We start from the raw sequence: 26,743 nt of genomic DNA, 5'->3' as shown, positions 1-26,743 counted from the left end.
GCAGCCCCCTAAAGCTTTTAATTTTTTATTGAACTTAGTTAAATTTATTTATTTTTTACTATAAGTTTTTTCTCTAGAGCAGCAGCGCTGGGCTGTCTGTACAGACGCCCACGCTGCCGCTCCTTCTCCCTGCTGGCGCCGCGACGCCAGCACTGAACTGGGGATCACGGCGGGGGAAGCCAGAGTCTGTACTAGCCGGACTCTGGTTTCCCCCGGGACTGCTGCCGGAAGACGCCGGGGAGATCAGGTAAGCCGCGCACCGCTGATTAGCGGCGGTGCGCGGGTTCCTTTCAAATGCAGTCCCATGCCCCCGGTCTAGGGGACAGACCGGGGGCGCTAGCGGTGGCGGCGGGCCCCCCCTCCAGCGGAGGCATACCCCGCCAGACCACTAGACCACCAGGGTTAATATCGCGGCAAGCGGGATGCCGGCAACCCGGGGGTTAATATGCTAGCCAGGGGAGGAAGCCTTCCCTGTCTAGCGGCTCCTCCCCTCAGCTCAGCGCGCCTTTCAGCTCAGAGTCTGGCGTCGCTGAGCTGCAGATACTCGGCCACTCCTCCTCTGAGGTCTCCAGCGGCCATTTTCTCTGTGGCAGCGTGGATACTCTCAGGGAGCACGCGGACCGGTCCCCCTGTGTACCTCTCCCCTGCAGAAGGACAGTGTACACAGCGCTATAGCCCTCCCAGACACTGAATCTGGGAGGTTGATTGTAGTGGAAAGGTGCAGTGAGTATATCTTCCTGCATGGTATGTGACTTTTGCTAGTGCTGCCTGTCTGTGTCTTTTTTCTACTTACTGTCAGCCTGTACCTATCCCTTTCCTTCTCCTACAAGCCCTACAGGTGTGCGGGGGAAGGGTGTTTCTACTGACCTCACCTATATAGATCACGTATTTGTGAGGTCCGTCACATACAGTTGTGTGCTACACAGTACCATATTGTGGGCTGTTGTTCAGCACACTGGTGAGTGCGCACGTTTTCTTCCTAAGTCATGTCTGAGGAGGAGATTGAGCACTCCGGGGCTCCAGCATTGTTCTCCTGCAGGCGCTGTTCTGCAGGAGTGGATAGGGAGGATTTGTCACAGGACGGCCTGTGCGGACGGTGCCAGGCGGTCCCTGGTACGTCTAAACCTCCCATTTCGCAGGAGCCACCATGGGCGATGTTTTCCCAGGTGCTGGTGTCCATCGCGGACCGTCTGTCGGTCCCGACTGCCGCCCCTACTAGGGCGTTGCCCCAGCCTGCCATCCCCCATTCCCCGGGTGTCCCACAATTATTGCAGACTCCCCCGGGGTCTCAGCCTGTTGGTCCCTATGCGGGGTTGCCAATGTATATTCAGTCCACCCCTGTGGCACAGCCGGCTGTGGTGCCGTTTCAGGCTCCTGTGACAGCTCCTCCACCCTGGGTGGATGCGCTTTCCCACACTGTCCAAGATTTGGCGGCAGCATCTTCGGCTTTTCAGTCGATGTTGCGCAGTGACGTGCCCTCCAGGGCGTCTAAACGCTCAGTCATGGCACAGGCTGCGCATCTTTCGGATTCTGAGGGGTTCTCGGATGATGGTGAGGTACAGGATGACTCAGCCTCAGATGCCTCAGTCCAGGAGGTAGACACTAAGTCTTCCATCAATGTGCGGGCTCTGGTTAAGGCGGTGCGGGCTATTCTTCTGATTGAGGATGAGGCACCCGCTCCCAAGTCAAGGTATCCTAGTTTTAAAAAAGCTAAGGTTACTTCTACAGCGTTCCCCTTGTCTGATCCATTCCCGGAAGCGCATTGTAAGAAATGGGAAACTCCGCCTGCAGTCGATTCCCATGTAACACGCCTCATCAGGAGTGCTACTTTGCCATTGCCGTCTATATCCTCGCTGAAGGATCCTACGGACAGGAAGGTGGAGACTTGTCTAAAGTCTATTTATTCTCTCTCAGGGGCTGTAGCCCGGCCGTCCATGGCCATCTCCTGGGTGGCCAAGGCCATTGAGGGGTGGGCCAACGCCTTGGAGGACACGTTTACGGATGAATCTCCGGACGTCCAGGGGGCGTTGTTAGGACAGATGAGAGATGCCGCCTCCTACATTGGAGAAGCATCTTTGGATGCTAGCCTGTTGACCTCTAGGGTTTCGGCGGCAGCAGTGTCTGCTCGTAGATCCTTGTGGTTGCGGTCTTGGAGAGCAGACGCGGATTCAAAGAAAGGCTTGGAGGCCTTACCTTTTAATGGGGAATTACTATTTGGTCCGGACCTGGACAAAATAGTAGATACCCTGGCAAAATCCAAGTCAGCCTTCCTCCCTTCAGCTACTACACCTGCTAAGGTCCGGAGCTCGGCGTTTCGTTCCTTTCGGGTTCAGGGCAAGGCAAAGGGTCAGTCCTTCCCGAGGCAGTCCGCACCCAAGACCGCCACAAAGCCAAAGAAGCAAGCCTGGAGTGCTAGGCGCCCTTCTTCCAAGCCAGAAGATAAGCCTTCTGCGTGATGGGACGGGCCTCCCTTTGGGGGACCCCAGAGTGGGAGGCCGACTTCTTCAATTCGCCCAGTGCTGGCACAATACCACCACGGATGCCTGGGTGCGAGAAGTGGTCTCCCAGGGGTACGCCCTGTCTTTTCGGCACAGGCCGCCTTGCCAGTTTTTTTGCACAAGTCCTTCTCAGGACAAAACCAAGGCCTTGCAGGTTCAGGAAGCCATAGAGGCCTTGCTGACGGCGGGGGTCATTATACCCGTACCACAGTCTCAACGTGGGATGGGGTATTACTCTACGCTGTTTCTGGTGCAGAAACCCAATGGCTCTCATCGCCCCATCCTCAATTTGAAGTCCCTGAACAGGTTTCTCAGGGTTCCCAAATTCAGGATGGAAACTTTGCGTTCCATCATACTGGCGATGGAACCGGGGGATTATATGGTCTCCCTGGATATCCAGGACGCCTACCTCCATGTGCCTATAGCAACATCGCACCAACGGTTTCTGCGGTTTGCTATTCTCCACAACCACTACCAATTCAGGGCTCTACCCTTTGGTCTCTCCACGGCACCAAGGGTATTTACCAAGGTGATGGCGGTCATGGCGGCTCACCTTCGGAGCCAGGGGATACGGTTGCTACCGTATCTAGACGACCTCCTCTTGCTGGCCAGCTCCCCGGAGGTACTGATCCAGCATCTCCACCTGACGGTCGCTTGTCTACAGGCGCACGGCTGGTTGATCAACTGGAAGAAATCCTCCCTCATCCCATCACAACGGATGGTTCATTTGGGGGCCCTGCTGGACTCTCGTCAGCAACGGATTTTTCTGACTCCAGAGAAGGTCTCCTCCTTACAGCTGCGGATTCACAGTTGTCTGAGCAGTGGCAGAGTGTCGGTGCACTCAGCGATGAGAGTTTTGGGGTCCATGGTGTCGGCATTCGACATGGTGGAGTTTGCCCAGTTCCATTCCAGGCCCCTGCAGGGGCTGATTCTTTCAGAATGGAACGGATTGCCACACAGGATCCGCTCTCAGATGCTGGTGTTGTCCTCGGAGGTGCGTCTGTCCCTAGCCTGGTGGCTGCAGACAGCGCATCTCCTGGAGGGGCGCCCCTTTTGGATCCCGGAATGGGTTCTGCTCACGACAGATGCCAGTCTCCGGGGTTGGGGGGCGGTGACAGGCTCCTTGTCACTTCAGGGTCGTTGGTCGGCGGAGGAAGCGATTCTTCCCATCAACATCCTGGAACTGCGGGCAGTATACAGAGCCCTGCAGTCGTCCGGCACCGCTCTTCACGGAAGGGCCGTTCAGGTGCAGTCAGACAACGCCACCACGGTGGCGTACATCAATCACCAGGGAGGGACTCGCAGTCGAGCTGCGATGTCGGAGGTGTCCCGCGTCCTGGCTTGGGCGGAGCGCTATCTTCCAGCTCTCTCGGCAGTTTTCATCCCAGGAGTCCTCAATTGGGAGGCAGACTTCCTCAGCCGTTACGATGTGCATCCCGGGGAATGGTCGCTTCATCCAGAGGTATTCCAACTACTCGTGGACAAGTGGGGGCTGCCAGAGCTGGACCTGATGGCGTCCCGTTACAATCACAAGCTGCCTGTGTACGGGTCAAGGACAAGGGACGCAGGCGCAAGTCTGATAGACGCGCTGTCGGTGAAATGGCTGTTTCAACTGGCTTACTTGTTCCCTCCGATATCTCTGCTGCCTCGGGTCCTGCGCAAGTTCAAACAGGACGGAGGCACACTGATCCTGGTGGCCCCAGCGTGGCCCAGAAGGCCGTGGTACTCCGATCTGCGGAGCCTGTCCATCGACGCTCCGTACCTCCTACCTCAACGGCGGGACCTGTTGTCTCAGGGGCCCTGTCTTCACCCGGATCTGGGTCGACTATCTTTGACGGCGTGGCTCTTGAGACAGCCGTCCTGAGGTCTCGGGGCTTTTCTAGCTCCGTTATTACCACCATGCTGAGGGCGCGCAAGCCTGCTTCCGTGAGGATCTATCACAGAGTGTGGCACACTTACTTTCAGTGGTGCGAGGCCAGAAACTATGATCCCCAGGTGTTCCGAGTTTCGCGTATTCTGGCTTTCCTTCAGTCCGGTTTGGACTTAGGATTACGTCTTTCTTCACTGAAGGTACACGTGTCTGGTCTGTCGGTGTGGTTCCAGCGCATGATCGCTGCTATGCCGGACGTACACACCTTTTTCCAGGGTGTTTTGAGAATCCAGCCTCCCTTTGTGCCACCTGTGGCCCCGTGGGATTTGGCGGTGGTTCTTAGGGCCTTACAGGGTCCTCCTTTTGAGCCCTTGGAGTCAGTGGAGCTCAAGTGGCTAACTTTTAAAACTGTTTTCCTCTTGGCAATTGCTTCTGCCAGGAGGGTTTCAGATTTGGGGGCGCTTTCTTGTCGTCCCCCTTTTCTGATTTTTCATCAGGACAGAGCGGTGCTTCGCACTCGTCCTGATTTCCTGCCTAAGGTGGTTTCCAGGTTCCACATTAATCAGGAAATTGTTGTACCAGCCTTTCAGTCACCTGATCTTTCGGCTGGGGAGACTTCCTTAGACGTTGTAAGGGCACTCCAGGTTTATGTGGACCGGACTAGTTCTGTGAGGAAGTCGGATTCTTTGTTTATCCTCTTTGGTTTTCACAAGAGGGGTTGGCCTGCCAACAAACAGACTCTAGCCCGTTGGCTTCGTTCTGTTATTATTGAGGCTTATATGCAGGAGGGTTTAGCTGTTCCAGCCTCTGTTAAGGCTCATTCCACTCGGTCCGTGGGCCCTTCTTGGGCTGCTAGCCGTGGCGCCTCTGCTGTTCAGCTCTGTAAGGCGGCCACCTGGTCTTCCATTCAGACCTTTTTGAGGTTCTATGCGTTTGACACCTTTGCCTCTCAGGATGCATCCTTTGGGCGCCGGGTTCTCCTATCAGCACAGGAGCGTCCCCGCCCTTAGTTGGACTGCTTTGGGACATCCCCAAGGTCACCCTGTGGACCCCTATGGACCCTGAAGTAGAAAACAAGAGATATGGTAAGAACTTACCTTTGTTATCTCTGTTTCTACGAAGTCCATAGGGTCCACAGGGCACCCGCCCTGACGCACCTGGCTTCATATGGGCTCTGTGACTGGTCACCGGTTTTCCGTCTCCCATTTCTGTGAGTATGGTTCTTGTGTGTTCCAGTCTTCCTTCTCTCTGTTTCGTCTCCTCCTCCGGCCTGGGCTGCTTACCAACTGAGGTGCCTGTGGCTCGGGGGCGGGGTATAGGGGAGGTTGGACCCAAGTGCATCCTGGGAGCAGCTAAAAGCTTTAACTCCGTGGTGCCCGAGGATCCAGGATCCAGCTATACCCCAAGGTCACCCTGTGGACCCTATGGACTTCGTAGAAACAGAGATAACAAAAGTAAGTTCTTACCATATCTCTTGTTATATATATATATATATATATATATGTATATATATATATATATATATATATATATCATTGATGACAATCTATTAAAAAATAAAAAAATTGACAATAAGCCTATAGACCACATATGCTTTTTCTATTTTGCTACAAGGATAGACTTTTTCATTTTGTTATCAAGGTCCTAGCATGGGGCTATGCATCCCTAGGACACTGCTTTTCCTATGTGTCTAATTATCGCCTGCTAGTGATGGCCATTGACTATCAATGCTCATTGGTTTTGCCATCGATGGCGGAGATTTGATGGTTCTCCACCATTGCTGGCAGACTGGAAGCTGATTTTTTTTCTGATAGAGCCAAAATCACACCAGGGCTTGCGGCAGCGAGACCCTACCGCAGGGTCTCTGTCGCAAGCCCGATGGTCAAGACCATCATAATGGACGCTCGCTAGCTATGCGAGCGTCCATGAGGACGCTCCAAAAAAAGGTAGGAGGGCCCTGATTCAGAGCGAGCGCTCTGGTCAGAGCGTTCAGCTCTGAATCAGGCCCTAAGCCCCATCCCCAACTTATTGGCCCGCTGGTTCAACATTGATGGTTTCATGCCATCGATGGTAATCACTGATGCATCTTTAATGGTGAGCATCAATGTTTAATCCACCAATAGCCATCCCTATCACCTGCATGTCCCACCCCACCCTGTCACTACATAAAAATTTTCAAGGACCCCAGAATGTCATAGTAAGTACCCCCTGGGGGTTGAGAACCACTGCACTATACAGTAAAGGGACAGCATGCATAATAATAGTGACTTGCCTGGAAAAGGGATGCATGATATTAGCACCCATGATCATATTGTAATATGCGATAATGCTGCCTGAATGTATCACATAGCACACGCAGGGGACAAGGGCACCGAATGGAACCTGTCCCTGCCATGTGCTTGGAGTGAAGTGATGGCATCAGCAGTCTCTTCACTCCTCTATCAGGGCTCCTGGGCATGCACGGTCTACAGCACACGCATGTGTGGCGGCCATTGTCGAGGAGGGTTCCAGAGGAGAACCATCTCCCGGTATATTTTGGGAAGTGTAGCCCATAAGTTACAGCAGCACAAAGCCATCTACAGATGGGGTAAGCTGCGGGTCCAAACTCCGGATGCGTTTGGTAAATCTGACAGTATGGCATCCCCTATGAAAACTTATGGGGGCTGCGGCTGCTATTGGAAATGGAGGGATACATCTAGGGGATACATAATATTTGTGGATATCCCCCCTAAAACTGATGTTTTGGGGAATATTCTGCAAACATTTAATGATAAACAGGCCTCTCAATGTGAAATAGAGTTCCTTGCCCCCTAAGAGCTTACAATCTAGTTTGGATGGAAGTACAGGCAGTAGGCAGTGTGCCCAGTTGTTAAAGAGTAGGCTTTGTAGAATACGTGGGTTTTCGGAGAGCATTTAAAGTGCCTTACAGCTCCCTTGAGCGTCCTTAGGATGCTCCGGGCATTGCTGTAATCATCAGCAATTGTGGCCCCGCCCCGCATGATGTCACAAGGAGGGGGCGTGGCCTGCACAGGGCCCGCGAATAATGTTCTATATATCAAAATGGCCCTCCCAGAAAAAAGGTTCCCCATCCCTGGATTATAGGTACTAAAGTCAATTTATGTGAAGCAGTTTAATATTTTAATATGTATGTAATAAATTGACATAGGATGTTTAATAATAACAACACAGGTGGTTTTTATTTTACCATGTCCCATGATCGTTTGGCCCCTGGAGATGCTATTACATTTTAAGCAGCTCCCACCATTAAGAAATGAAGGAGGAAAGTATCAAACATTGGGGTCGATCCTATTAGCCGTGATGATCTCGCCGGCGCGAGTCATCACGGCAATGGGTGCACTTTACGGCAGCCTAGATTCGCTGAATATTCGAGTAAATTTCCGTGAATTCAGGCTCAGAGCGGGCCGCGAAGGGTGCGAGGTGCCGGTCCGTTGCTGCCATTTTAACACCGTTGCAACGGCAACCCTCGCGGCTAATTGGATTGACCCCTTTGTGTATTAAAGCAGACAAGTACAGAAGTTACCAATAATAACCAATCAACTTCTAGCTAAAATCAATTGGTTGCTATGGGCAACATATCCACGTCGCCACTCTTTTGAAGGTTTGATACAAAAGTTCTCTGCCAGAATAACATTTTCACTTACTCCTCTTACTGTAAAGAATCTTCTACTGCTAAAAGCAATCTGTCTTTCCAGTAATTATAGATTATGTGTCAGGTTATCATACTCAAAATATTATACTCCACTACTTACATTAACTATTTTAGTAAATCACAAAATCATCTACCATATTCACCAATATATTCATTTCCCTAACATCCCTGGAAACAACAGACGCAACCTGGTTTTTGTAACCCTCCTCAGGTGTTTTAGGGCAAGGGATAAAAAACTGGATCTTTCTATAAATCCCATACTCAGCAACAATATGGATAATTATATGGATATTAATATCCATATAATATAATTGGATATTAGCTAATTTATATGGATATTAATATATAGGACACTGGTGTCTGCTGTTTCCATGAATAGCAGGGAAATGAAAGTGTTATGATAGCCAATCTCCCATACATAAGCATCAGTGATGTCCGGCTGTGCAAATTACCACCTATTATAGTAGACAGTCCTCGTTAAATTTCTTGCACACTTCTCTGGGAGTGAGGAACAATTAGCAAACATACTGGTCATCAAGTACATTCACCGGAATTATGCAGTATTCGTGCCAAATTTAATACCCCCATTTGAATGATATCATGGATATTGCAACTTTAGACAACTCAGAACCTATCCGAGCCTGCACATCCCTACTCAAAAGTAAGTTTGTTACCCTTGCACAATCTTTTAAATAATGAGCTTTAGTAACTATCTTTATAGGGAAGTTAAGGCTGCCACAGCCAATACCCGACCTTTCAGTGAATTGATAGTTAAACCTTTTCTGCTCCTTCTTGGAGGAAGTCTAGAATAACTTTTATGCTGAATGATCATAAATATTCAGTTTTTTATAAAACAGCACAGTGGTTAGCATTGCCGTCTCATAGCACTAGCATTATGGGTCTGATCCAATCAGTGCACAATCATTGTGGAGTTTGTATGTGCTTCCTGTGTTTGAGTGGGTTTCCTTTTGGTGCTTCGGTTTCCTCCCACAATCCAAATACGTCTTCTGACAAATAAATTAATGTGGTAGGGAAAAAGGATCTTAAACTCCACTGAGGCAGGATCCGATCTGAATGACTATTCTCTGCAAAGCACTGTGTAATATGTGTGCTCTATATAAATAACTATAAATAAATCAGTCTTTGAAGGCAGTGACGCCCGCAGGGGGGTTTCTAGATACCCGGAATCCTCCCTGAAGCACCAAAAAAAATTTTTGCCCACAAGCTTACCCCCATTTGATGCGATTCTATGAGAACCGCATCATTTTGATCCCACCCACTCCCCAAAGATGCAGAAATCGCAGCATTATGCCATGTGGGCGGGGAATACTGATGCAAGGTGCCCGGCCCTGCCCCCATCAAAACCCTGGCTCCTGAAGCATTTCGGTCTTACAAAGTAAGTGTATGTATGTGTTCCATGTCATATGTGTATATATATATATATATATATATATAATATATATCCATCCAATGAGCGGCACTCACATAAAATAGATAACTGCCTGAGTGCCAGCCCAAAGATAATAGTGTACCAACAAAAACGGGCGGCACTCCTTGGACTTCTTAACTGCGACAAAATATGGAGCACACAGCTAGATTTGCAACCGGAAGGCCTCACAATTCTTATACTTTCTGCAAGCTGATGATTTTTGAGGTTTGTAAAGTGTGAATGACTTTTTCCTAATGATTCAGGTTGTCAGCTGGCATGTCCTTTGTGTTGAGGAACTGGGATAAGAAAGAATTGTAGCACCATAAGGGATCATTTCAATTAGTGGCAAGTGGACGAGCGGCCCGAACTTGCTGTTTTTTTATACGTAGCCCTACAGGGCTGCAAACAACAATCAATGAGACCGGACCTACAGTAAGGCCGGTATCGTTAGCCCCAAACATTATTCGAGCGGTAATGGATCCCCCGTGGCTATCCAATTAGCCCTGGAAGTCAGCACTTATCGGGGATTGTGTTTCACCATCAGACAGGCAAAACAAATCCCTGAAAAACAGCCCCAATTTCGGGTCGGCGATCGTGAAAACACACAGGTTTCACAGACCCTGTGTGTTTTCTAATGATGGGACATTTTTCTCACAAAAAAATGGCTCTAATTGGATAGCCCGATAATAATCGTCGGGTCAAAATTGCGATAACATCCCATGTTTTTTGTGAGAAAAATGGTTCGAGGCTAATTGGATCCCCGCCTAAGGGCCATATTCAATTTGTAGCGAAATGTCGGAATCGGCAGTAATTTATCGCAGATTACATCATTTTCGAATATTTTAATTATCCCCGTATTCAATTTCAAAGACTTTTCGCAGGTTCGAAAAGTCTTTAAAAAAAAACATGGATAACTTTTCAACTCTGAAATAGGTGTCAAAAAAAAGTGCAGAATTGGGGTTTAGGGGTGCAGGCTTAAAAAGAAAGTAGCCTGCACCCCTGGGAATGTCATATCAAAAAAAGTTTTAAAAAAAATCGAGACACCCCAAAAAATTAACCTTAATTTTGGGAGTAAAAAAAATAAAAAATATAGGGAAAACACTTCTAAAATAGCCAAATTAAATTCAGAGCGGTTCCCAAGTATGCGGCAGGTGTTTTCTACATTGCGGGAGTAGCGGCAGGTGCATTTTTGCCGAATTTTTAAAAATCACTTTTGGGACTTACAAAAAAATGCTTACCCCCATTTTCATGTACCCCAAATTTGATAGCAATAGTTATTTAAAAAAAAAAAAATCTAAGTGCTATTCTTCACCACTTCTTCATAGCCGCGAATATGCACCTGCCGCATTTATTACAAACCCCGACTTCCTTCAGCAGGCAAAAATGGGGGTACCCATAGTGATCCCCCATGTCTGGACATCTTTAGGGGGGTCCCAGGCACATTTCCTGAAAATTCACAGTATTTTTCGTAGATCCAAATTCGCCGGGTCCCGTTTTCGCACCTTTTAACTTGAATACGGGGATAAAGCGGGCACGTGCCCGATACTTTATCCCCAGAAAAACTCAGATGTGGAGCGAAAAGTCCAGCACAGACTTTTCGCTCCAATATTGACATATATCTGCACTTATTCACATTTTCAAACACACCCAGTTAGGAGCTGATTGGTTGGCACTTTATCTTTCTCCATGGCTCATGCTGGGTACACACTATACAGATATATCTGCAAATCGAGTGATCTGCAGATGATGGTCGTTCATACACACTGAACGGCCATCATCTGCTTCTGCCCGCAGGTCCCGGTGGGCGGGTCGGGGACCTGTCCCGCCCCCCTCCCCGCAGCTGCTGGCGTGTGTTTTACGACGTCATTCACAGACATATCGCCTGTACACAGTAGCCGACAGGCAGATTTATTGGCCGTTCAATTGATCGCCCAATATATCTGTCAGTGTGTACCCAGCTTTAGTACATCTATGCGAGATGGTTATCAAGAGAGATTTTAGGTGCCATGGGATCACTGCCACTGGGGAACTAAGGGGTTGATATATCAAGTAGTGAAAAGAGTGGAGAAGTGGACAGTAGAGAAGTTGTCGATAGCAACCAATCAGCTTCTACCTACCATTTTATTGCATGTACTTGATAAAAGTTACATCTATGCAGATTGGTTGCTACGGGCAACTTGTCCACTTCTCAACTCTATTCACCGCTTGCTACATCAACCCCCAAAGCCTAGATTGTACGGCGTTGTTCCTGTGCCACCCATTACAAACGTGATGCAGAGTCTTTTCCATTGACACAGACATTGCACAACCTGTGCACATACAGCCTAGAACTATTTGATTAAAAACTAGGGACAAACCAGAAACAGTCATGAATGAAATATTATACTATTGTCACAGTGTAACTGGATATGGAAATAAATGGAATGATTTCTCCTAGACCCATTTAGAATATAAAACACACACAAAAGTTGTTTAGAAACAGTATTTAATTATATGATGTTCCGTAGTGGTTTTGCAGCACTTCCAACAGCAGCAAGGCAAAAGTCTGTAATATTTATTATACAGTATCTTCAGGTCTGTACAGTTAGACAGGAATCTCTCACCCCACACGCAAGGGGGTGGATCATGTCATTTGCAGCCATTAATACACTAGAATACAGCCCCGCAGACCTGATTGTTTGGAGTTTGAAATGCACCAGCTGAGATATTTTTACTGCAACAGAGGCGATTTAGTTTGGGATAACCACAGTCGTTGGCTCAGTGTTTGGACGGGGTAAAAGTAAAACTTGTCAGACGTTTGCGAGCAGGACAGCCGCGAGGGGACGGTTAGTAGGTGTAGCTAGGCTGGAAGAGGGACTGAGAGGAGGCAGAACCTGAAGAACCAGACGGAACGTACTGACCAAGAGAGGCCAGGCCATTGATCTGCAAGACAAAAAGACACATTGACCAAAGGTGATACAATATAAGAGACAGAGATACAGATGTGACCTCATCCACCTAGCGTTTTTGCGCAATTCCCGTACTTTTCCCTGAATTTTCTGTCTTATTCGCATCGTAGCCGCATGCAAATTTACGTACAGTATAGTGCCCTAGGTACTTGGGATTAGTATTTTTGACCTTTATGGTCCGGGTCACTTGTATTGGACCACTATCTTTTGACATTTTACCCTTATTAACCACTGTGGGCCTGGTTCATTACGCTTTGCAACTGCAACAGTGTACGCAGATCAGCTGATACAGAGCCATCGCAGACCGAGGGATGGGACGTCAGTGTTCGGAGGAGGTGACAGGGGAGTGGTCGGAGAAACGCAGGCGTGTCTGTCCATTTGAACGCCGTTGCATAGACGTGCCTAAATTAGCCACTGCGACAGCATACACAGCTTGTGTACTCACTGTGTGCGACGAGGATAGCAACTTCTAAGTAAGGTCAGAGCTGCTGTAATTCTGTGTGAGGGGCCGATGTTACTCAATGTCCTGATGTATACGTAGCACTGCAAGGTATTACGGATGTGAGATAGTGGGTGTCTAAATGCTGGAAGCGCGACTGCTTTGTGATTGCATTAATTTGCATATTTTTGCAGCGGGTCTGCGTGCGTAATCACAGCTGCGTTCGCAATAGCGATCCTTAATGCATCAAGCCCTGAGTCGATAACAGAAGTACATGTAATGCCAATGTCACAAGTCAGGGTCCCCCTGCATTATATTTTTGTCGGATTAAAATAAGCCTCTGGTGGGACGCATGGCGTGGCTGTCGCAAAGTCAGTGGCGTGCCAAACGGGGTATATGGTGCAATTTGAGAATAGTGGTATATACTGTATACTGGCCCTGCAGTGAAGCTATGGGTGGGGGGGAATTGGGCCAATACTGACCTTCGCCCTCTTGAGGAAAGCTTCCTGTGCCGCTTTCTCATTCTCTACTTTTCCGACCCAGGCCGAGAGAGCAGAAGCCTGCAGTGCGCGGCCATATGAAAAAGACACCCGCCAGGGGCGAGTTAGAGTGCAGCGGTTCATGGCGTTCAGGTTGAGGGATGCCTCTTCTTCACTCTGGCCTCCGGACAGGAAGCAGATGCCTGCAAGAACACATCGGAACAAACAATACAGTCACTGACATTCCAGAGACACAATAATGGGGAGATGGAGATTGATTTTGGAGAACGCATGAAAGAGACTGAGAAAAATAAATGAGAGAGAAACGGGGCGTGTTAATAAAAGCAGAGACCAGCTACCATCCTTTGTAGTCGCACCAAGTTACAAAACCCCATTTCCATGTTAGTATATGCTACGTAACCCAAAGCCAATGGGCACCAGTATCGCCTGGTGGTACAAACCCAGACACATGACTCTAATAGAGCAACAGAAGGAAATTAGGGCCTGATTCAGAGCCGGACGCTATTTGCGCTCGCTCCTTCAGAAAAAGGGGCTGGCTATTTAAATGAACCGTTCGCTCTTTGCGGTCTGTTCACGCCTCTATGTCTGAACGAGCGAACAAAACATGCGAACGTAATTTTGAAAAAAACGCCCCCTGGCCGCTCGCATCCTACGTCATGTCCGCTATTTATTAGATTAATCGAGTACATCGAAAGGCGTCTGAACTGCTCGCTATTCTTGTGGTTGGTTTTTTCTACCACAATCATGCGAGCAGTTCTGACTATAAAACAACCAAGTGATGTGGTCAATGACGCTGCTTTGTTAATTATGCACACCCTTAAAACGCCCGTTTTGACCTTTAAGCACGCCTGCGTTCTGATCTCCACTCCCCGTTTTCAAGCACCTTCCCCTGTTACCACCCACAAACGCCTCACTCTGTCACTCAAAATAGCAGGCATTCGCTATTTAGCGAGCACGCGATTTTCGGCCGCACTGACTGGTTCGCGCATGCGTATTAAAATCCGTACGCATGCGCAGTTGTGCGAACATCGGTAGGAACGAACGAGCGGCCGCTTACGAGCGGCTCTGAATCAGGCCCTTAGAAAGTATTGAGAAAGTCCAGACAGCAGATCAGTGGTTTTCATAATTAGTGGGAGAGGAAGGGGCTTCGTTACCAGGCACCGCAGCAGGGACCGTTCGTCTTAGAGCAGTAACAGTTGCCATGGCGACCTGCTCTGGGGTGAATTTCTGGGGACAGGACTGTCCCCCTGTCACCATATTCGGTTTTAAGAGTGTTCCCTCAAGATATACATGGTGTTGGATGAGAGCAGCATACACTGCCGAGAGTACCTGTGTCAAGAGATGTACATGTATACATTTATATCATCTGTGGTTACTATATATCCATGACTTTATTATAACATTACTACCACACGGCATGTATTTTATATGTAATGTGTCCTTAAAAAACCCCAAAATGAAATATGTGCTACTGTCTAATTTGCAATCTCAAATTAACAGACTAGTCAATATGTTTTTATTTTCAATACATGTACATAGGTAAAATACATATCAACTGGTCTGCGTACAATGAGGCAAATACTTCAGGAAGCAAATTAAAAGTAATAATAATAATAATAATAATACAAATTAGAAAGTCAAATTTCAAATTTCTCATGAAGATGTATAAATTAGTGGTATTTATAGTTGGTAGATATAACAGCCCATATGCGAATGTTTACGGTAGTTTATATAAGAGTTGACTAGGGCGCCACTTATGTTGACACAGCCTGTAAAATGACAGGTAGAAGCTGATTGGTTAGTACTTTATCTCTCTTCAAGGTTTGATAAATCTCCCCCTGGAAGAGGACTCCAGCTAAACTGCTGATCTAGGGGAGGGATACGGAATACTTTGTTAAAATTAGATATTCAAAGAATAATGTAGAAATCCCACTCCCCCAGCACCACTTTGCACTGCAGATAGGTCCCCTTGCACACGGTGGTGGTTAGCTGGTGGTAGATGACTCATGGAGGAGAGAAGGGTCCAACTGGAAGTAGCAAATATTTTCTTTTGGTACTTTTCCTTGCTACCATTAGTGGTCACCCATACCACCAGCTAACCACCATCGTGTGCAAGTGGATCCGACTGCAGTGCAAAGTGGTTCTTCTCTAAAGAGGACTCCACAATTCCATTCACGGGACTGGGAAAATGCTATTGCTGGACTCTGATTGTTTTTGGCGTTTTGCTAACATTCCATCCTATTGGCCTATTGACTGTGACATCTCCTGTGGGGTTTACTAAGGGGCAGGAACATTTGAGAACTAGGGGATAATACTCACCAACACCCTTGCTGTCAGCTGCTGATATTTATGGTAATATGTCAGTTTTTAAGTAGTTTACTGTATTTATATACCACTTTCAGACAGAAAATGGCAAAATAACCGGATTTTCCCCGACTTTTGCGTACCGGTTTGTTTTGCCATTCGCTGTCTGTACCCCCCCTTCAGACAGAAGAGCTAATTACCGGGTCAAAAAATTCAACCCGGTAATTTGCTGATTTACACGTGTATTTCTTCTGTCTGAAAGGGTCAACCCGGGACTAAATTCCCGTGTCTCCGATCCTGGTAAATTCCTGGATTGAAGACCCGGGAATTAAGACCCAGGATGACCCTTTCAGACAGAAAAAGGTCCCGTGTAAATCACCAAATTACCGGGTTGAAATGTTTAACCCGGTAATTTGGAGTTCTGTCTGAAAGGGGTATTACTTAGCACTATCCACATGATTTGTCAGCTATTCATTTTCTGAACAGTTATACATATAGATACCAAGGGGTAGATTTACTAAAGATTAAAAAAAATGAAAAGTTGTGGCGTTAGCCATGGCAACCAATGAGATTCTGTCTATCCTGTTCCGTTTATACAGCTCAGGTTTTGGTTTTTCATTTTTTTTTCTTAGGCTTTCAGGTGTCGCCGTTGCTTACAATGTTTTGTGTTAGCCCCCTGCAAATAAGGATCTTTTAAAATATAGGTATGCCTTAAACTTATTTAGTAAAACATTATTTGCTTAAACTGATCATCCATTTTCTAGTTTCGTCTGCCAACGCAATTCACACCAGATTGTTCCAATATCACTGAACGAAGAACATCACTCACCAAATGCACTTAAACTGTACAGATCAGGAAGGAATTAATGTTTTGATACCTTGTATTAAAAACCTATTGAAAACAAGGGGCCTGATTCAGACCCACTCGCAAGCGGCTGTCCGCTCGCAAGTGGGTCGATGGTGTGCACTTTCCTTCGCTCGTTGTGTCTGATCAAAGGGGGCGTGCTGTCGATGTTGATTGACAGCACGCCCCCTTTGGTGGGCGTGCCGGGGGCGTGCCTCCCAGACGGAGGCAAAATCACTCCAGGGCTTGTGGTCGAAAACCCCGACCACAGGCTTTTGGTCGCACTGGCGATGGTCGCGATGGTCAAGACCATCGCGACCATCATCCTGCACGCTCGTATGAGCTGTGGGTGGTGACCCACAGCTATACGAGCGTCCAGGAGGACGCTCCATTTTTATGGAGGACGGCCCTCATTCAGAGCGAGCGCTCTGCTCAGAGCGTCCGGCTCTGAATGAGGGCCAAGGTTCCCCTTTAACGGTCCATATCAGTTACAAAGGCGGGACAAGATTAAATATGACAAATCACTTAATACCGACCACATATTAGATACAGTACATGCTACAACTGTTTGCATGTAGATATAAATCACACAGCAGAGGGAACTGATGTACAGTGATACAGCCAGTCTTTCACATGTGGATAATAGTAAATGGACGATAGAGACAGCCCTAAACAGGAGCTCAGGTCTAAACTCCGTATGGCGATATTCCCAGACTGATCCCATAAACACTAGCCTAAGGGTGTAACAATCAAACATTAACATTTAACAAGCAAGGATTTAGGCGTTGTAGCTCCCCCAGCATGGCTGGCAGGCAAAGTACTTGGTAATCCCCAGGTTACATGAGATTCACTTAACCCTTTGCAGATTATGGGAGCCACAGTTTGGCAGTGGATGTACTCATGTTTGGTAAGAGAGGCAGGGAAAATGCTGCCTCACGCCATGCTAAGCATCATGTAAGCGAGACAGTGCGTGCTCACCTTTTCTGTCTCATACTGGCACCGCTGGAGATCATGTGACCCATCGGAGAGAATTTCAGGTTCAACAATTGGCACAAGACCATTCTGGAACAAAAACACATTTAAGAATTAGAATGTGACGCACCTCCCATTACTTGTCTCTGCAGCCTGGGAAGACAGGAACTAAGTATTTGTTTCATGCACAGCTGAAATTTCTACACACTGAGAAAGGTTGCTCAGCCTCCACCCATACAGTTGTGTAAATATTACAATGTGTGCCATATCTGAGCCTACCCCAAATGTAACAGACATAGTAGACAGGGCCCTAATCCAACACTAAACCCTTACACAGAGTAATATGCACCATGAGTAACAAAACATTATATTGGTATATATTGACATTTTTGGGAAAACTTGATATTTGGCATACAGCTTTAAGTTACCTCTGATGTTTTGCAAAGAGGGTTACCGCCTAAGTGTCTGATGGGTGTGGTATAACAGATAGACAGGTAATAATTCGACAATGTATAGGTCGACATCATATGGTTGACAGGTACAAAAAGTCGATGGACAAATGGTTGACACAAAAATGGTCAATACAAAAAGGGTTGACACTTTTTTTTGTATTTTAAGCCTAATCCTAACGCTAACCATCCGCCTAGTGCCTAACCTAACCCTCCTCTATGTACTTAAATCTAACCCCTAACCTTAAAGTGTCGACCATTGAACCCTGTCGACCTTTTGCACTATCAACCTTTTGTACCTGTCAACCTATTGCATGTCGACCTATTTATTGTCAAATGATTACTGTCGACCTGTCATCTGGGTACCGTGCCTGATCTAGACTTGCATGAGAGCATATTCAACTCTGCGAATCCGCATGCACGCAACTCAGCCTTATATCCACTTGAAGCTAAATAATTGTAACGGGGCATTCCCACCATGGGTAAGCGTGCCCTGGGCATGGAGACAAACATCCGGCTGATTTCAGAAAGCTACTTTCACAAGTGGAGCTATAGAGCAGTGCGGCCGCATAGCTGTGGGCAAGTGTGAATGCAAGCAATGCGCTTTTTGATGTGACACTGGATTAGACCCTATGCCTTAAAGTGCCCTAACAGGCTGCATTTTATAAAGCCTTCAAGACACCAGGGTTTTATCTTCAGTTTAAAGTGTGGTTTGTAATGCACTATATGGGGCTTGTTGGCACGGTCAACCCACATGGCAGAGACCGGCTGTGACCTTGGGGAGCTGACATACATGTACTGGTAAACTTTCAAGAGCTTAGTACATCTCCCCTAAAGTCAGGGCTTGACAAATTTTTCTAAAATCTAGGAGCCAGGATGAAAGTGTAAGGCCCAGACCACCGTCCCCCCCCAAAAAAAAATTACAGGAGTGAGTGAGGTGCACAGCTCTGTGTGTTATGCAACTGTTATACACACTATACTAGTCCACAAAATGTACGCAGTTGAATGGATATAGTAAAATGGAGGCCCCCTCACTGCTCTGCACGGCTCCCTGGGGGCCACGTTCCTGAGCACCTACCCCCCAGGCAACCAACCCCCACAATCACACTACTGAGGGGGTCCCCCCAGGCAAACCACCGCTGCAGTGGCGTGCAGCTTCCCCCCGGGCAAACTACCCCCCCCCCCGCGCACGGTCACATTACTGAGCAGCTAAACCCCCCCAATGGCCACACAACTAGAGGGTACCTGCCGGCAATCCACTTCTCCGCAGCCATGCCGCCCCCCTCATGGTCACACCACTATCCCTCTGCAGCCGCTCCGCAATCCCTGGCCACACCCTCTTACCCGAGAGCTCTATGCAGCCAGATTTAGGATACAGCAGACAGCCGGGACGTACAGGAGGATGAGCATAGACTGGGAGACAGCAGGAGTCACAGCAGGCCCAGGATGGAGAGGAGAAGCCAGCGCAGGCCAGGACGGGCAGACACAGCAGTCACCGCAGGTGACTCTCAGCACATGCACTCCTGTGCATAAAATGACCACTGCAATACTACAGACACTAATCTGCACTGGGGCTGACGAGGGTCTGCTGCCGCCCTCCCTGCAAAATCTGGTAGCCAGGCAGCAAAATCTGGTCGCCATGGCGACCTGGCCCCCAGGATTTGTCAAGCCCTGCCTTAAGTCTTGTTATGGGACTGACAAGTAAATTGATTTTCCCTGTAATTATTAATAAGGCTATAAATAGCACGTAGGCAAAGATTGTTTATTCAGCTCTATTCATCAGGTACAAAATGGTTTGTCAAGCGTGCAAGAGTGATCAGGAATCGGTGCCAAGTGCAATAAAGATTTCAGCAAAAAAGCAAATTCAGACAAAAAAAACCAAGCGGCCAGCGTACAAGAAAGCATGTTCAGACCAAGAAGCAGTTCAAAAAATGTTTTATAAATTGAGCAGTTACCTGTTGGCATATGCTGGCATACCGTGCCAAAACATTGGCATTCTCGTAGATGGCAAGACTTGAGGGGGCATGGTCTGAGATCTTCAGCACACAGCGCCACTTGGCAAAGTCAGCACCGTCCTTTTTGTACTGAGCGCATCGCTCTGCGAGTCCGTCCAAGCCTAAAAGTGCAACAGACAATGATTTGGAAGGAATACCGGACAATAGAAGGTAATAGTCTTTTTGAAATGGCCGATGAATGGTTTTGAGGCGTTTCTGAGAGAAACAATAGCTTGTGTTAATAAAAGTCACAGGAATTTTCCCAGTTACTGACCTTGTGTGGTGGTCTCTCCTTCAGTCCCAGCCAGAGGAGCTGTCCCTTTATCTACCTGTGAAAGGAAGGACAGATGGTTGGTAAGGAGAAAGCCAAATGCTGGTCACTCCGAAAAAGCAAGCAAAGACAGGGAGACAGACCTTGATTCCTACAACAATGCCCAGGTCCTTCAGGAGTTTGGGGAATGGGACGCCACTGTTAGATTTCTGGTACAGAGTCTCATGGAAAAGAATAACTCCTCCGATGCTATCATTTAGCTTGGCGTCAGCCGTGAAGAGGAGATTACGGAACAGGCGTCTGTTTTCCTCTGTATTCTCTACATTGATACGCTTCAGGCGGCTGCCCATAGTCCCTGGCAAGAATTGTTCAGGATTAATCTTCAGCAGGGGAAGTGTGCAAATAAGTCACTACCAGGATAGACTAGAGGTTGGTCAAGGCCACGTGAAATTAGAGGTAACACAAGTGTTGGTTCCAACCAGAGACAGATGTTGCCATGAACATTTCCAAATGAATGGCCTCCCGCTCTGGAAGCTGAAAACTATGGTTGTCCAGAACTGATCATTGGGTTGGTTTAAAGAGCTTCTATCGCCAACACAGTGGAGGCATTTAACTTGAAATTTCATCTGAGCTGTTAACACACAAGAAACCGTTGTCTTGTGAATACTTGTTATGCCACCTAAATGTTGGTCGTGAGTACAGAATTGATAGGATCATGGATATGGCTACCTTCACTTTGTGTTAGTGACGAGAGGAAGAATTACGATTGTTCACGGTTTGGTACACTAATAATAAGCTGCAACATTGAGCACATGTTTTGTGTTATTATATTTTTGAGAAATCCAGACATGCTTACCCACAGACTCGTCCGCTGCCAAAACCCCCCTGCCATCTTTAACGATACAGTGGGCGATCTCAGCCAGTTCCTTCTTCTTCTCAGTAGTGAGTGCCGGGAATAGGTGAGACATTCTTGATGGCCTAGCGACAGAGCTTCAGATTAGAGACACCCTAAGCATTGATAAAGGATCGACAGGTTGTTCTGACTTTAAACTGCATAATGAATGATGGATAGGTATTAATTCATATTTTTCTAGATCACAGATTGTGAATTGCTGTTCGTGCACATTCACCTTCTCTTTACAGTGGTCACATTTAGGTGAAATTTGCTCTTTTTCCAAGATCTGGCCTTGGTAGTAGACCTGACAGTTTATATCTATTGGTTATTGTAGGCTTTAATATGGTTTATCAATTATGATCCTAGTTGTGTGGGGGGGGATGTAGTTATGAGACCAGCGGTCGCGATGCTGCCGGTCTAAATCCTGACGGGGGAAGCCCAACAAGGGACATAAGATAGGCGTCGAAATACCGACACCTATCTTAATCCCGAAGCCGGAAGGATGTCAGCTCGAATGAGGTAAGTCCGGGGCGCCCTTACTGTTAGCCACAGGGGGGGATGGGGAGGGTTAGGTTTAGCCAGCGTAGCAGGGTTAGGTTTTTGGGGGGAGGTTAGGGTTAGGCACCACTGGAGGGGGGGCTAGAGTTAGGCACGAAGGGGGAAGACTTAGGTTTAGGCACTAACGGGAGGGTTAGGTATAGGCTACAAAAAGGGAGGGTTAGAGTAGAAGGGAGGAGGGTAAGTATACTTACCAGACCCCAGTTGGGATACCAACCATAGGGATTGCGCTGTCTGTATTTTGACAGGAGGCATCCTGACAGCCGGCATTACATACCGATTCTGTGTGGGGTATATAGGATAGAATAATAACTGCTACAACCAATAATAGAACAGTCTCACATCAGTGGCTGATCCAGAGGGGTTATAAGATGGCAGTCCCTGATGCACTTTGATTGGTGAATTACCAGCGCCAGCCACCAGACATTGTATTACTGCAACCGCTGAGAACATTACCACTGCGGTTCCGACAGCGTCTCACGTTTAGTTTTTAAACCAGATATTATCCACAAATGAAACATTTGTCTGCATCCCTGAATTGAAGAGTAATGCTGCACATCCACTACGCGACCCAGGGAAGACAGTATGATTACGACATCGTAATCGTACCGTTGTTCCCCATCCCCTGCAGTGCCTACACTGAACGATCAGTCGTTCAGTGTAGGCACCCTCCAGCATCCCCGAACATGGTCAATCTGTTGTTATCGGCAGATTGACAAGCATGTTCAGGAGATGACTGATGTTGGAAACGACCAGCGGAAGCACACATCGCATGCCCGATTTGTGCCCGATTAATGAGCGATTGAACGATAACGTTATCGTTCAATCGCTCTGTTTAATCGGGTAGTGGATACCACCCACCTTAAGATGTTTGATTTTCCCAGATAAAATAAAACCCCTAGTGGACAATTCTGATAGACAGTGGTAGAATGACAAGCAATGACATTTGATCAAAACAAGGGAAAATACCTGCGGGTATATTTACTGAAGTGCAGGTTTTTATAAGTGGAGATGTTGCCTGTACCAACCAATCAGATTCTAGCTATTATCTTCTAGAAGGTTCTAGATAAATGTTATGTAGAATCTGATTGGTTGTTGTAATTTGTAATGGGCAACATCTCCACTTTCTTAAATATACCCTTGTCAAGAGTCCAATTTTGACTATCTTATCTATGTTTATTTATTAACAGTTCCTTATAGAGAGCCAGCATATACTGTTACGCTTATGGATTGGAACCGCCAATAAGAGGCCAAGTATAAGAGCTTTAATTAAGCCCAGCTTTTCCTGTAAACAATTTGCAGTAGAACTTCTCTGCAATGATACATTGGACAGACGTGAGATTTGCAGATGCCAAATTGCTGGAAATTTTAGCACTTGGAAACTTGCCAACTCAGCAAAATTACTATATGCCCAGTAGTTTCATAGTTCAAGGTTTTATGTTATGTAAACCTGACAGTAAAGGAAGAGATATTGTGATTTGTAAAATGCATACATGAATATAACCAAAGCATCACATAGATTGCAAGCTCCAATGAGCAAAAGGTGAACTCTATTCCAATATTTCAATTGGTCAAATAGGGATTTGATTAAATAATTATACAGCCATATGCTGCCTCCAGAATACCCGGACATGATTGTCCTCACAATACAGTGCATCCGGAAAGTATTCACAGCGCTTCACTTTTTCACATTATGTTACAGTCTTATTCCAAAATGGAATAAATTCATTTCTACACACAATACCCCATAATGACAACGTGTAAAAAGTTTTTTTTAGGTTTTTGCAAATTTAATTAAAAAAAAAACTAAGAAATCACATGTACATAAGTATTCACAGCCTTTGCTCAATACTTTGCTGATGCACCTTTGGCAGCAATTACAGCCTCAAGTCTTTTTGAATATGATGCCACAAGCTTGGCACACCTATCTTTGGGCAGTTTCGCCCATTCCTCTTTGCAGCACCTCTCAAGCTCCATCAGGTTGGATGGGAAGCGTCGGCGCACAGCCATTTTCAGATCTCTCCAGAGATGTTCAATTGGATTCAAGTCTGGGCTGTGGCTGGGCCACTCAAGGACATTCACAGAGTTGTCCTGAAGCCACTCCTTTTATATCTTGGCTGTGTGCTAAGGGTCGTTGTCCTCGGGCAACATTGCACCGTCAGATCGGGCGTCGCACTGTGTATGGGCACCTTAACAGTTTTTAGAAGTGGAGATGTTGCCCATAGCAACCAATCAGATTCTAACTATTATCTTCTAGAAGGTGCTAGTTAAATGTTAAGTAGAATCTGATTGGTTGCTATGGGCAACATCTCCACTTCTATAAAGTCTAATGGAGCATACACACGGTCAGATTTGTCAGACTTGTCAGATGAAAGATTGAACGATTTTATCAAAGTTTTGAACGATTTGAACGATTGAACGATTTTTGACTGCATTAAAATGAATGGAATCGTCCAAGTCTGACTGCAAACACATCAGATGTCAGATATCGTTATCTGACAAACGGGAACGCGCATTGTAGATCGTCCATCGTTCAGGCATGTCAGATATGTCAGATTATCCTTCAGATATGAACGACTGAACAATTTTTAAATAGTTATCGTTCATATCTGAAGGAACAATCTGACCGTGTGTATGCACCATAACTTTAGTAAATATACCCCTCTACATGGTCACAGATTCCTCAGTGACTTCTGAGATTGTAAGCTTACGAGCAGGGCCTTCCTACCTATATATCTGTCTGTTATTACCCAGTTTTGTTCAATAAATGTTTCCAATTGTAAAGCGCAACGGAATATGCTGCGTTATATAAGAAACTGTTAATAAATAAATAAATAAATATAGCCTTACAATGTACAGTAGAAGGTAAAAAGCCCTTACTTAGCAGGATTCCTACAAGAAAACATTTGCAGGAACTAATAGATCACATTTCGTTTTGACGATAGACAATCAGGGGTGGGTTGGGTCACATCAACAGTTAGCAGATCTCCAGAAAGGAGTAAACAGTCCGTAAAATCACTAGAGGTGATATTAAACCTCATGGAATCATGTACATAGTAAGCTTAATAAATAATATTACAGCTGAAACTGCTCAATATCACATGAAGACCAGCGGCTTAGCAGGAAACACACTGCTGTAGCTGTACATGCAATCCAGCCCACACTAGCTTCTGCTGCATTCCTGCACATCTGCCAGTCACCATTAACCAGCTCACCCACCCCCCACTCTCAGATCACTGCAGCAGAACATCATTGCTGGGACTGCAGTTCTGCAGACTGAGCCATTGCTGAGCTGTACTGTCATTCTCAACCTAAGACTGTACCAGAGCTGCAGAACATATCTGCATTATTGCTACCACATGCATTAAATGTGTTTAGAATGGTATATAATCATAGTGAATATCTAGCCAATGCACTAACTATTGCCATTATCTATTTGCAGCCCAGAGAACCAAGAGGCAGCTAATTTCCTGGCAACTATATGAAGAGTATATCCCCATAATAACCCTATATAGGTGCACTTACTAGTTTGCTGGCTGTAGGTGGTAAGCAGCAGAGTGGTGAGAGGGCGGGGGACAGATGTGGCCACATCACACTTATATTCCATGTCACCTATAGGGGCGGAGGCGGGACCTCTGCCTTCTGTTCTCCTATAGGCTACACGCCTGCACACCCCTTTTCAGGTAGCCAATCACAGTGAGCCAGGATGAACGCTTGTGGTGAGACAGAGAGTGACTCTAATCCTCAGTGTGAACAAAGGTCACCACTCCCAGCAGGGAGAGACGGGCAGAGCGGTGATGTTTGTTCTATCCTGCGCTTTATGCACAGACAGATCACTGCTGTTTGCTCAGACGACTTCCAAAAGTTTGGATCTGAAATTCTCACTGCACTGTTGCACGAAGACTTTAATATGTATCAAATGGAATAGCTGCTATTAAAGGACGCTTTAATGTATTGATAGTGTTGCGAGTAACCCCAGTCATCGTTTACAGTTGGACAATGAATTGCAAATATGCACAGACACAATTTTTTTAAGCACATGCCTGTACCCCATAATGTTATGTGTGATCATCACTTTGTGGCTCATTCGAAGTCGGAGAGATCTCTGAACGGACGCAAACTGCGAATTTTTGCATACAGCACATGCGAATTTACACATTTTTATTCTGATTCGGACGGAACTTAAACCGGTCCTGGGTTTGTGATATTGGGGGTTTCGGAGCGGGAATGCGCCATTGACAATGCGATCGCACAGAATCCCATAGACTTGTGTGACCGTTGTGGGCGTGTATCTAATACTCGTACTTACGTGTTTCTGACAGATCTCTTGCACCTAGCATGGGGCTGGTGAACGTACCGCCGTTAATAACGGTTGTGGCGGCTGGCGTGAAATCAGTGGGCGCCACGGTTTTACACTTGCAGATGCACACATCCCCCACGTTAGTCCTACAGAATCTGGTATTAGCATAAGGTAGTAAATCTAGCTTCCACGGCTGCCCGCAGCTATAGCCACTTTGCAACCAATGCACAATAAGCCCCTTTGCCTTTACTTCCAATAGCGTGGGGTGTGGGAGAGAAAAGTGCACTAGTTAATGTGTCAGCAAGTGTTTGTTAGACCAGAGAGCAAAGTCCGTAATTGTTGTGTCACAGACACAGAGTCCCGGAGGGTGGAGGGGAAGGGGGTACAAAGCAAGAAGAACAAAATGAGTCCTGGCAGGAAACACAACATGTTTACAACAAAGAGCAGACTTCATTGTAGCAATATATTTTTACTGCTTACATACAGAAAAAAAAAGGTTTTGTCTAAAGCTGGGTACACACGGGAGTGATGTGTACTGGGATGATATGGCGTCCGACATATCGTATACGCGGTACACATCAGAATGATGTAATGAAGGGCGGGACGATCTCTCGTTACATTCTTCATTAAGTTGCACGGCACGCCATGCGATATCATCCGCTTGGCTGTGCAGCGCGGCCGACCGGAAGATATCACTAACGACCGTAGGAGGGCGCAGATTGGCTGTACGATCTGGCCGATATGTCGTTCAGATTCCACCGCAAGCGGCATATTGGGCCGATATCGCTCCAGTGTGTAACCT

The 26,743-nt window shown here is 46.8% G+C and overlaps 1 protein-coding gene across 2 annotated transcripts; it reads right to left on the bottom strand.

Moving 5' to 3' along the window:
• Positions 1-11,935: 11,935 nt before the first annotated feature.
• On the bottom strand, positions 11,936-25,255 carry ALDOB (aldolase, fructose-bisphosphate B). Of its 2 annotated transcripts, XM_088449860.1 has the most exons (10): positions 25,167-25,240; positions 21,836-21,923; positions 21,045-21,166; positions 20,332-20,543; positions 20,192-20,246; positions 19,879-20,039; positions 17,481-17,564; positions 14,509-14,683; positions 13,337-13,536; positions 11,936-12,389 (listed from the first exon to the last, which is right to left on the bottom strand). In XM_088449860.1, exons 2-10 carry the CDS (start codon positions 21,859-21,861, stop codon positions 12,294-12,296), a joined length of 1,131 nt encoding a protein of 376 aa, XP_088305986.1. In that variant the 5' UTR covers positions 21,862-21,923; positions 25,167-25,240; the 3' UTR covers positions 11,936-12,293. The 2 variants fall into 2 exon arrangements, with proteins under 2 accessions (XP_088305986.1, XP_088305987.1); XM_088449861.1 differs by lacking the exon at positions 21,836-21,923 and having other exon boundaries at positions 25,167-25,255.
• Positions 25,256-26,743: the final 1,488 nt, after the last annotated feature.

The sequence above is a fragment of the Taudactylus pleione genome, unplaced genomic scaffold, assembly GCF_031769625.1.
Source record: "Taudactylus pleione unplaced genomic scaffold, aTauple2 ptg000497l, whole genome shotgun sequence".
NCBI lineage: Eukaryota > Metazoa > Chordata > Amphibia > Anura > Myobatrachidae > Taudactylus > Taudactylus pleione.
This window is presented reverse-complemented; position numbering and strand designations above follow the sequence as displayed.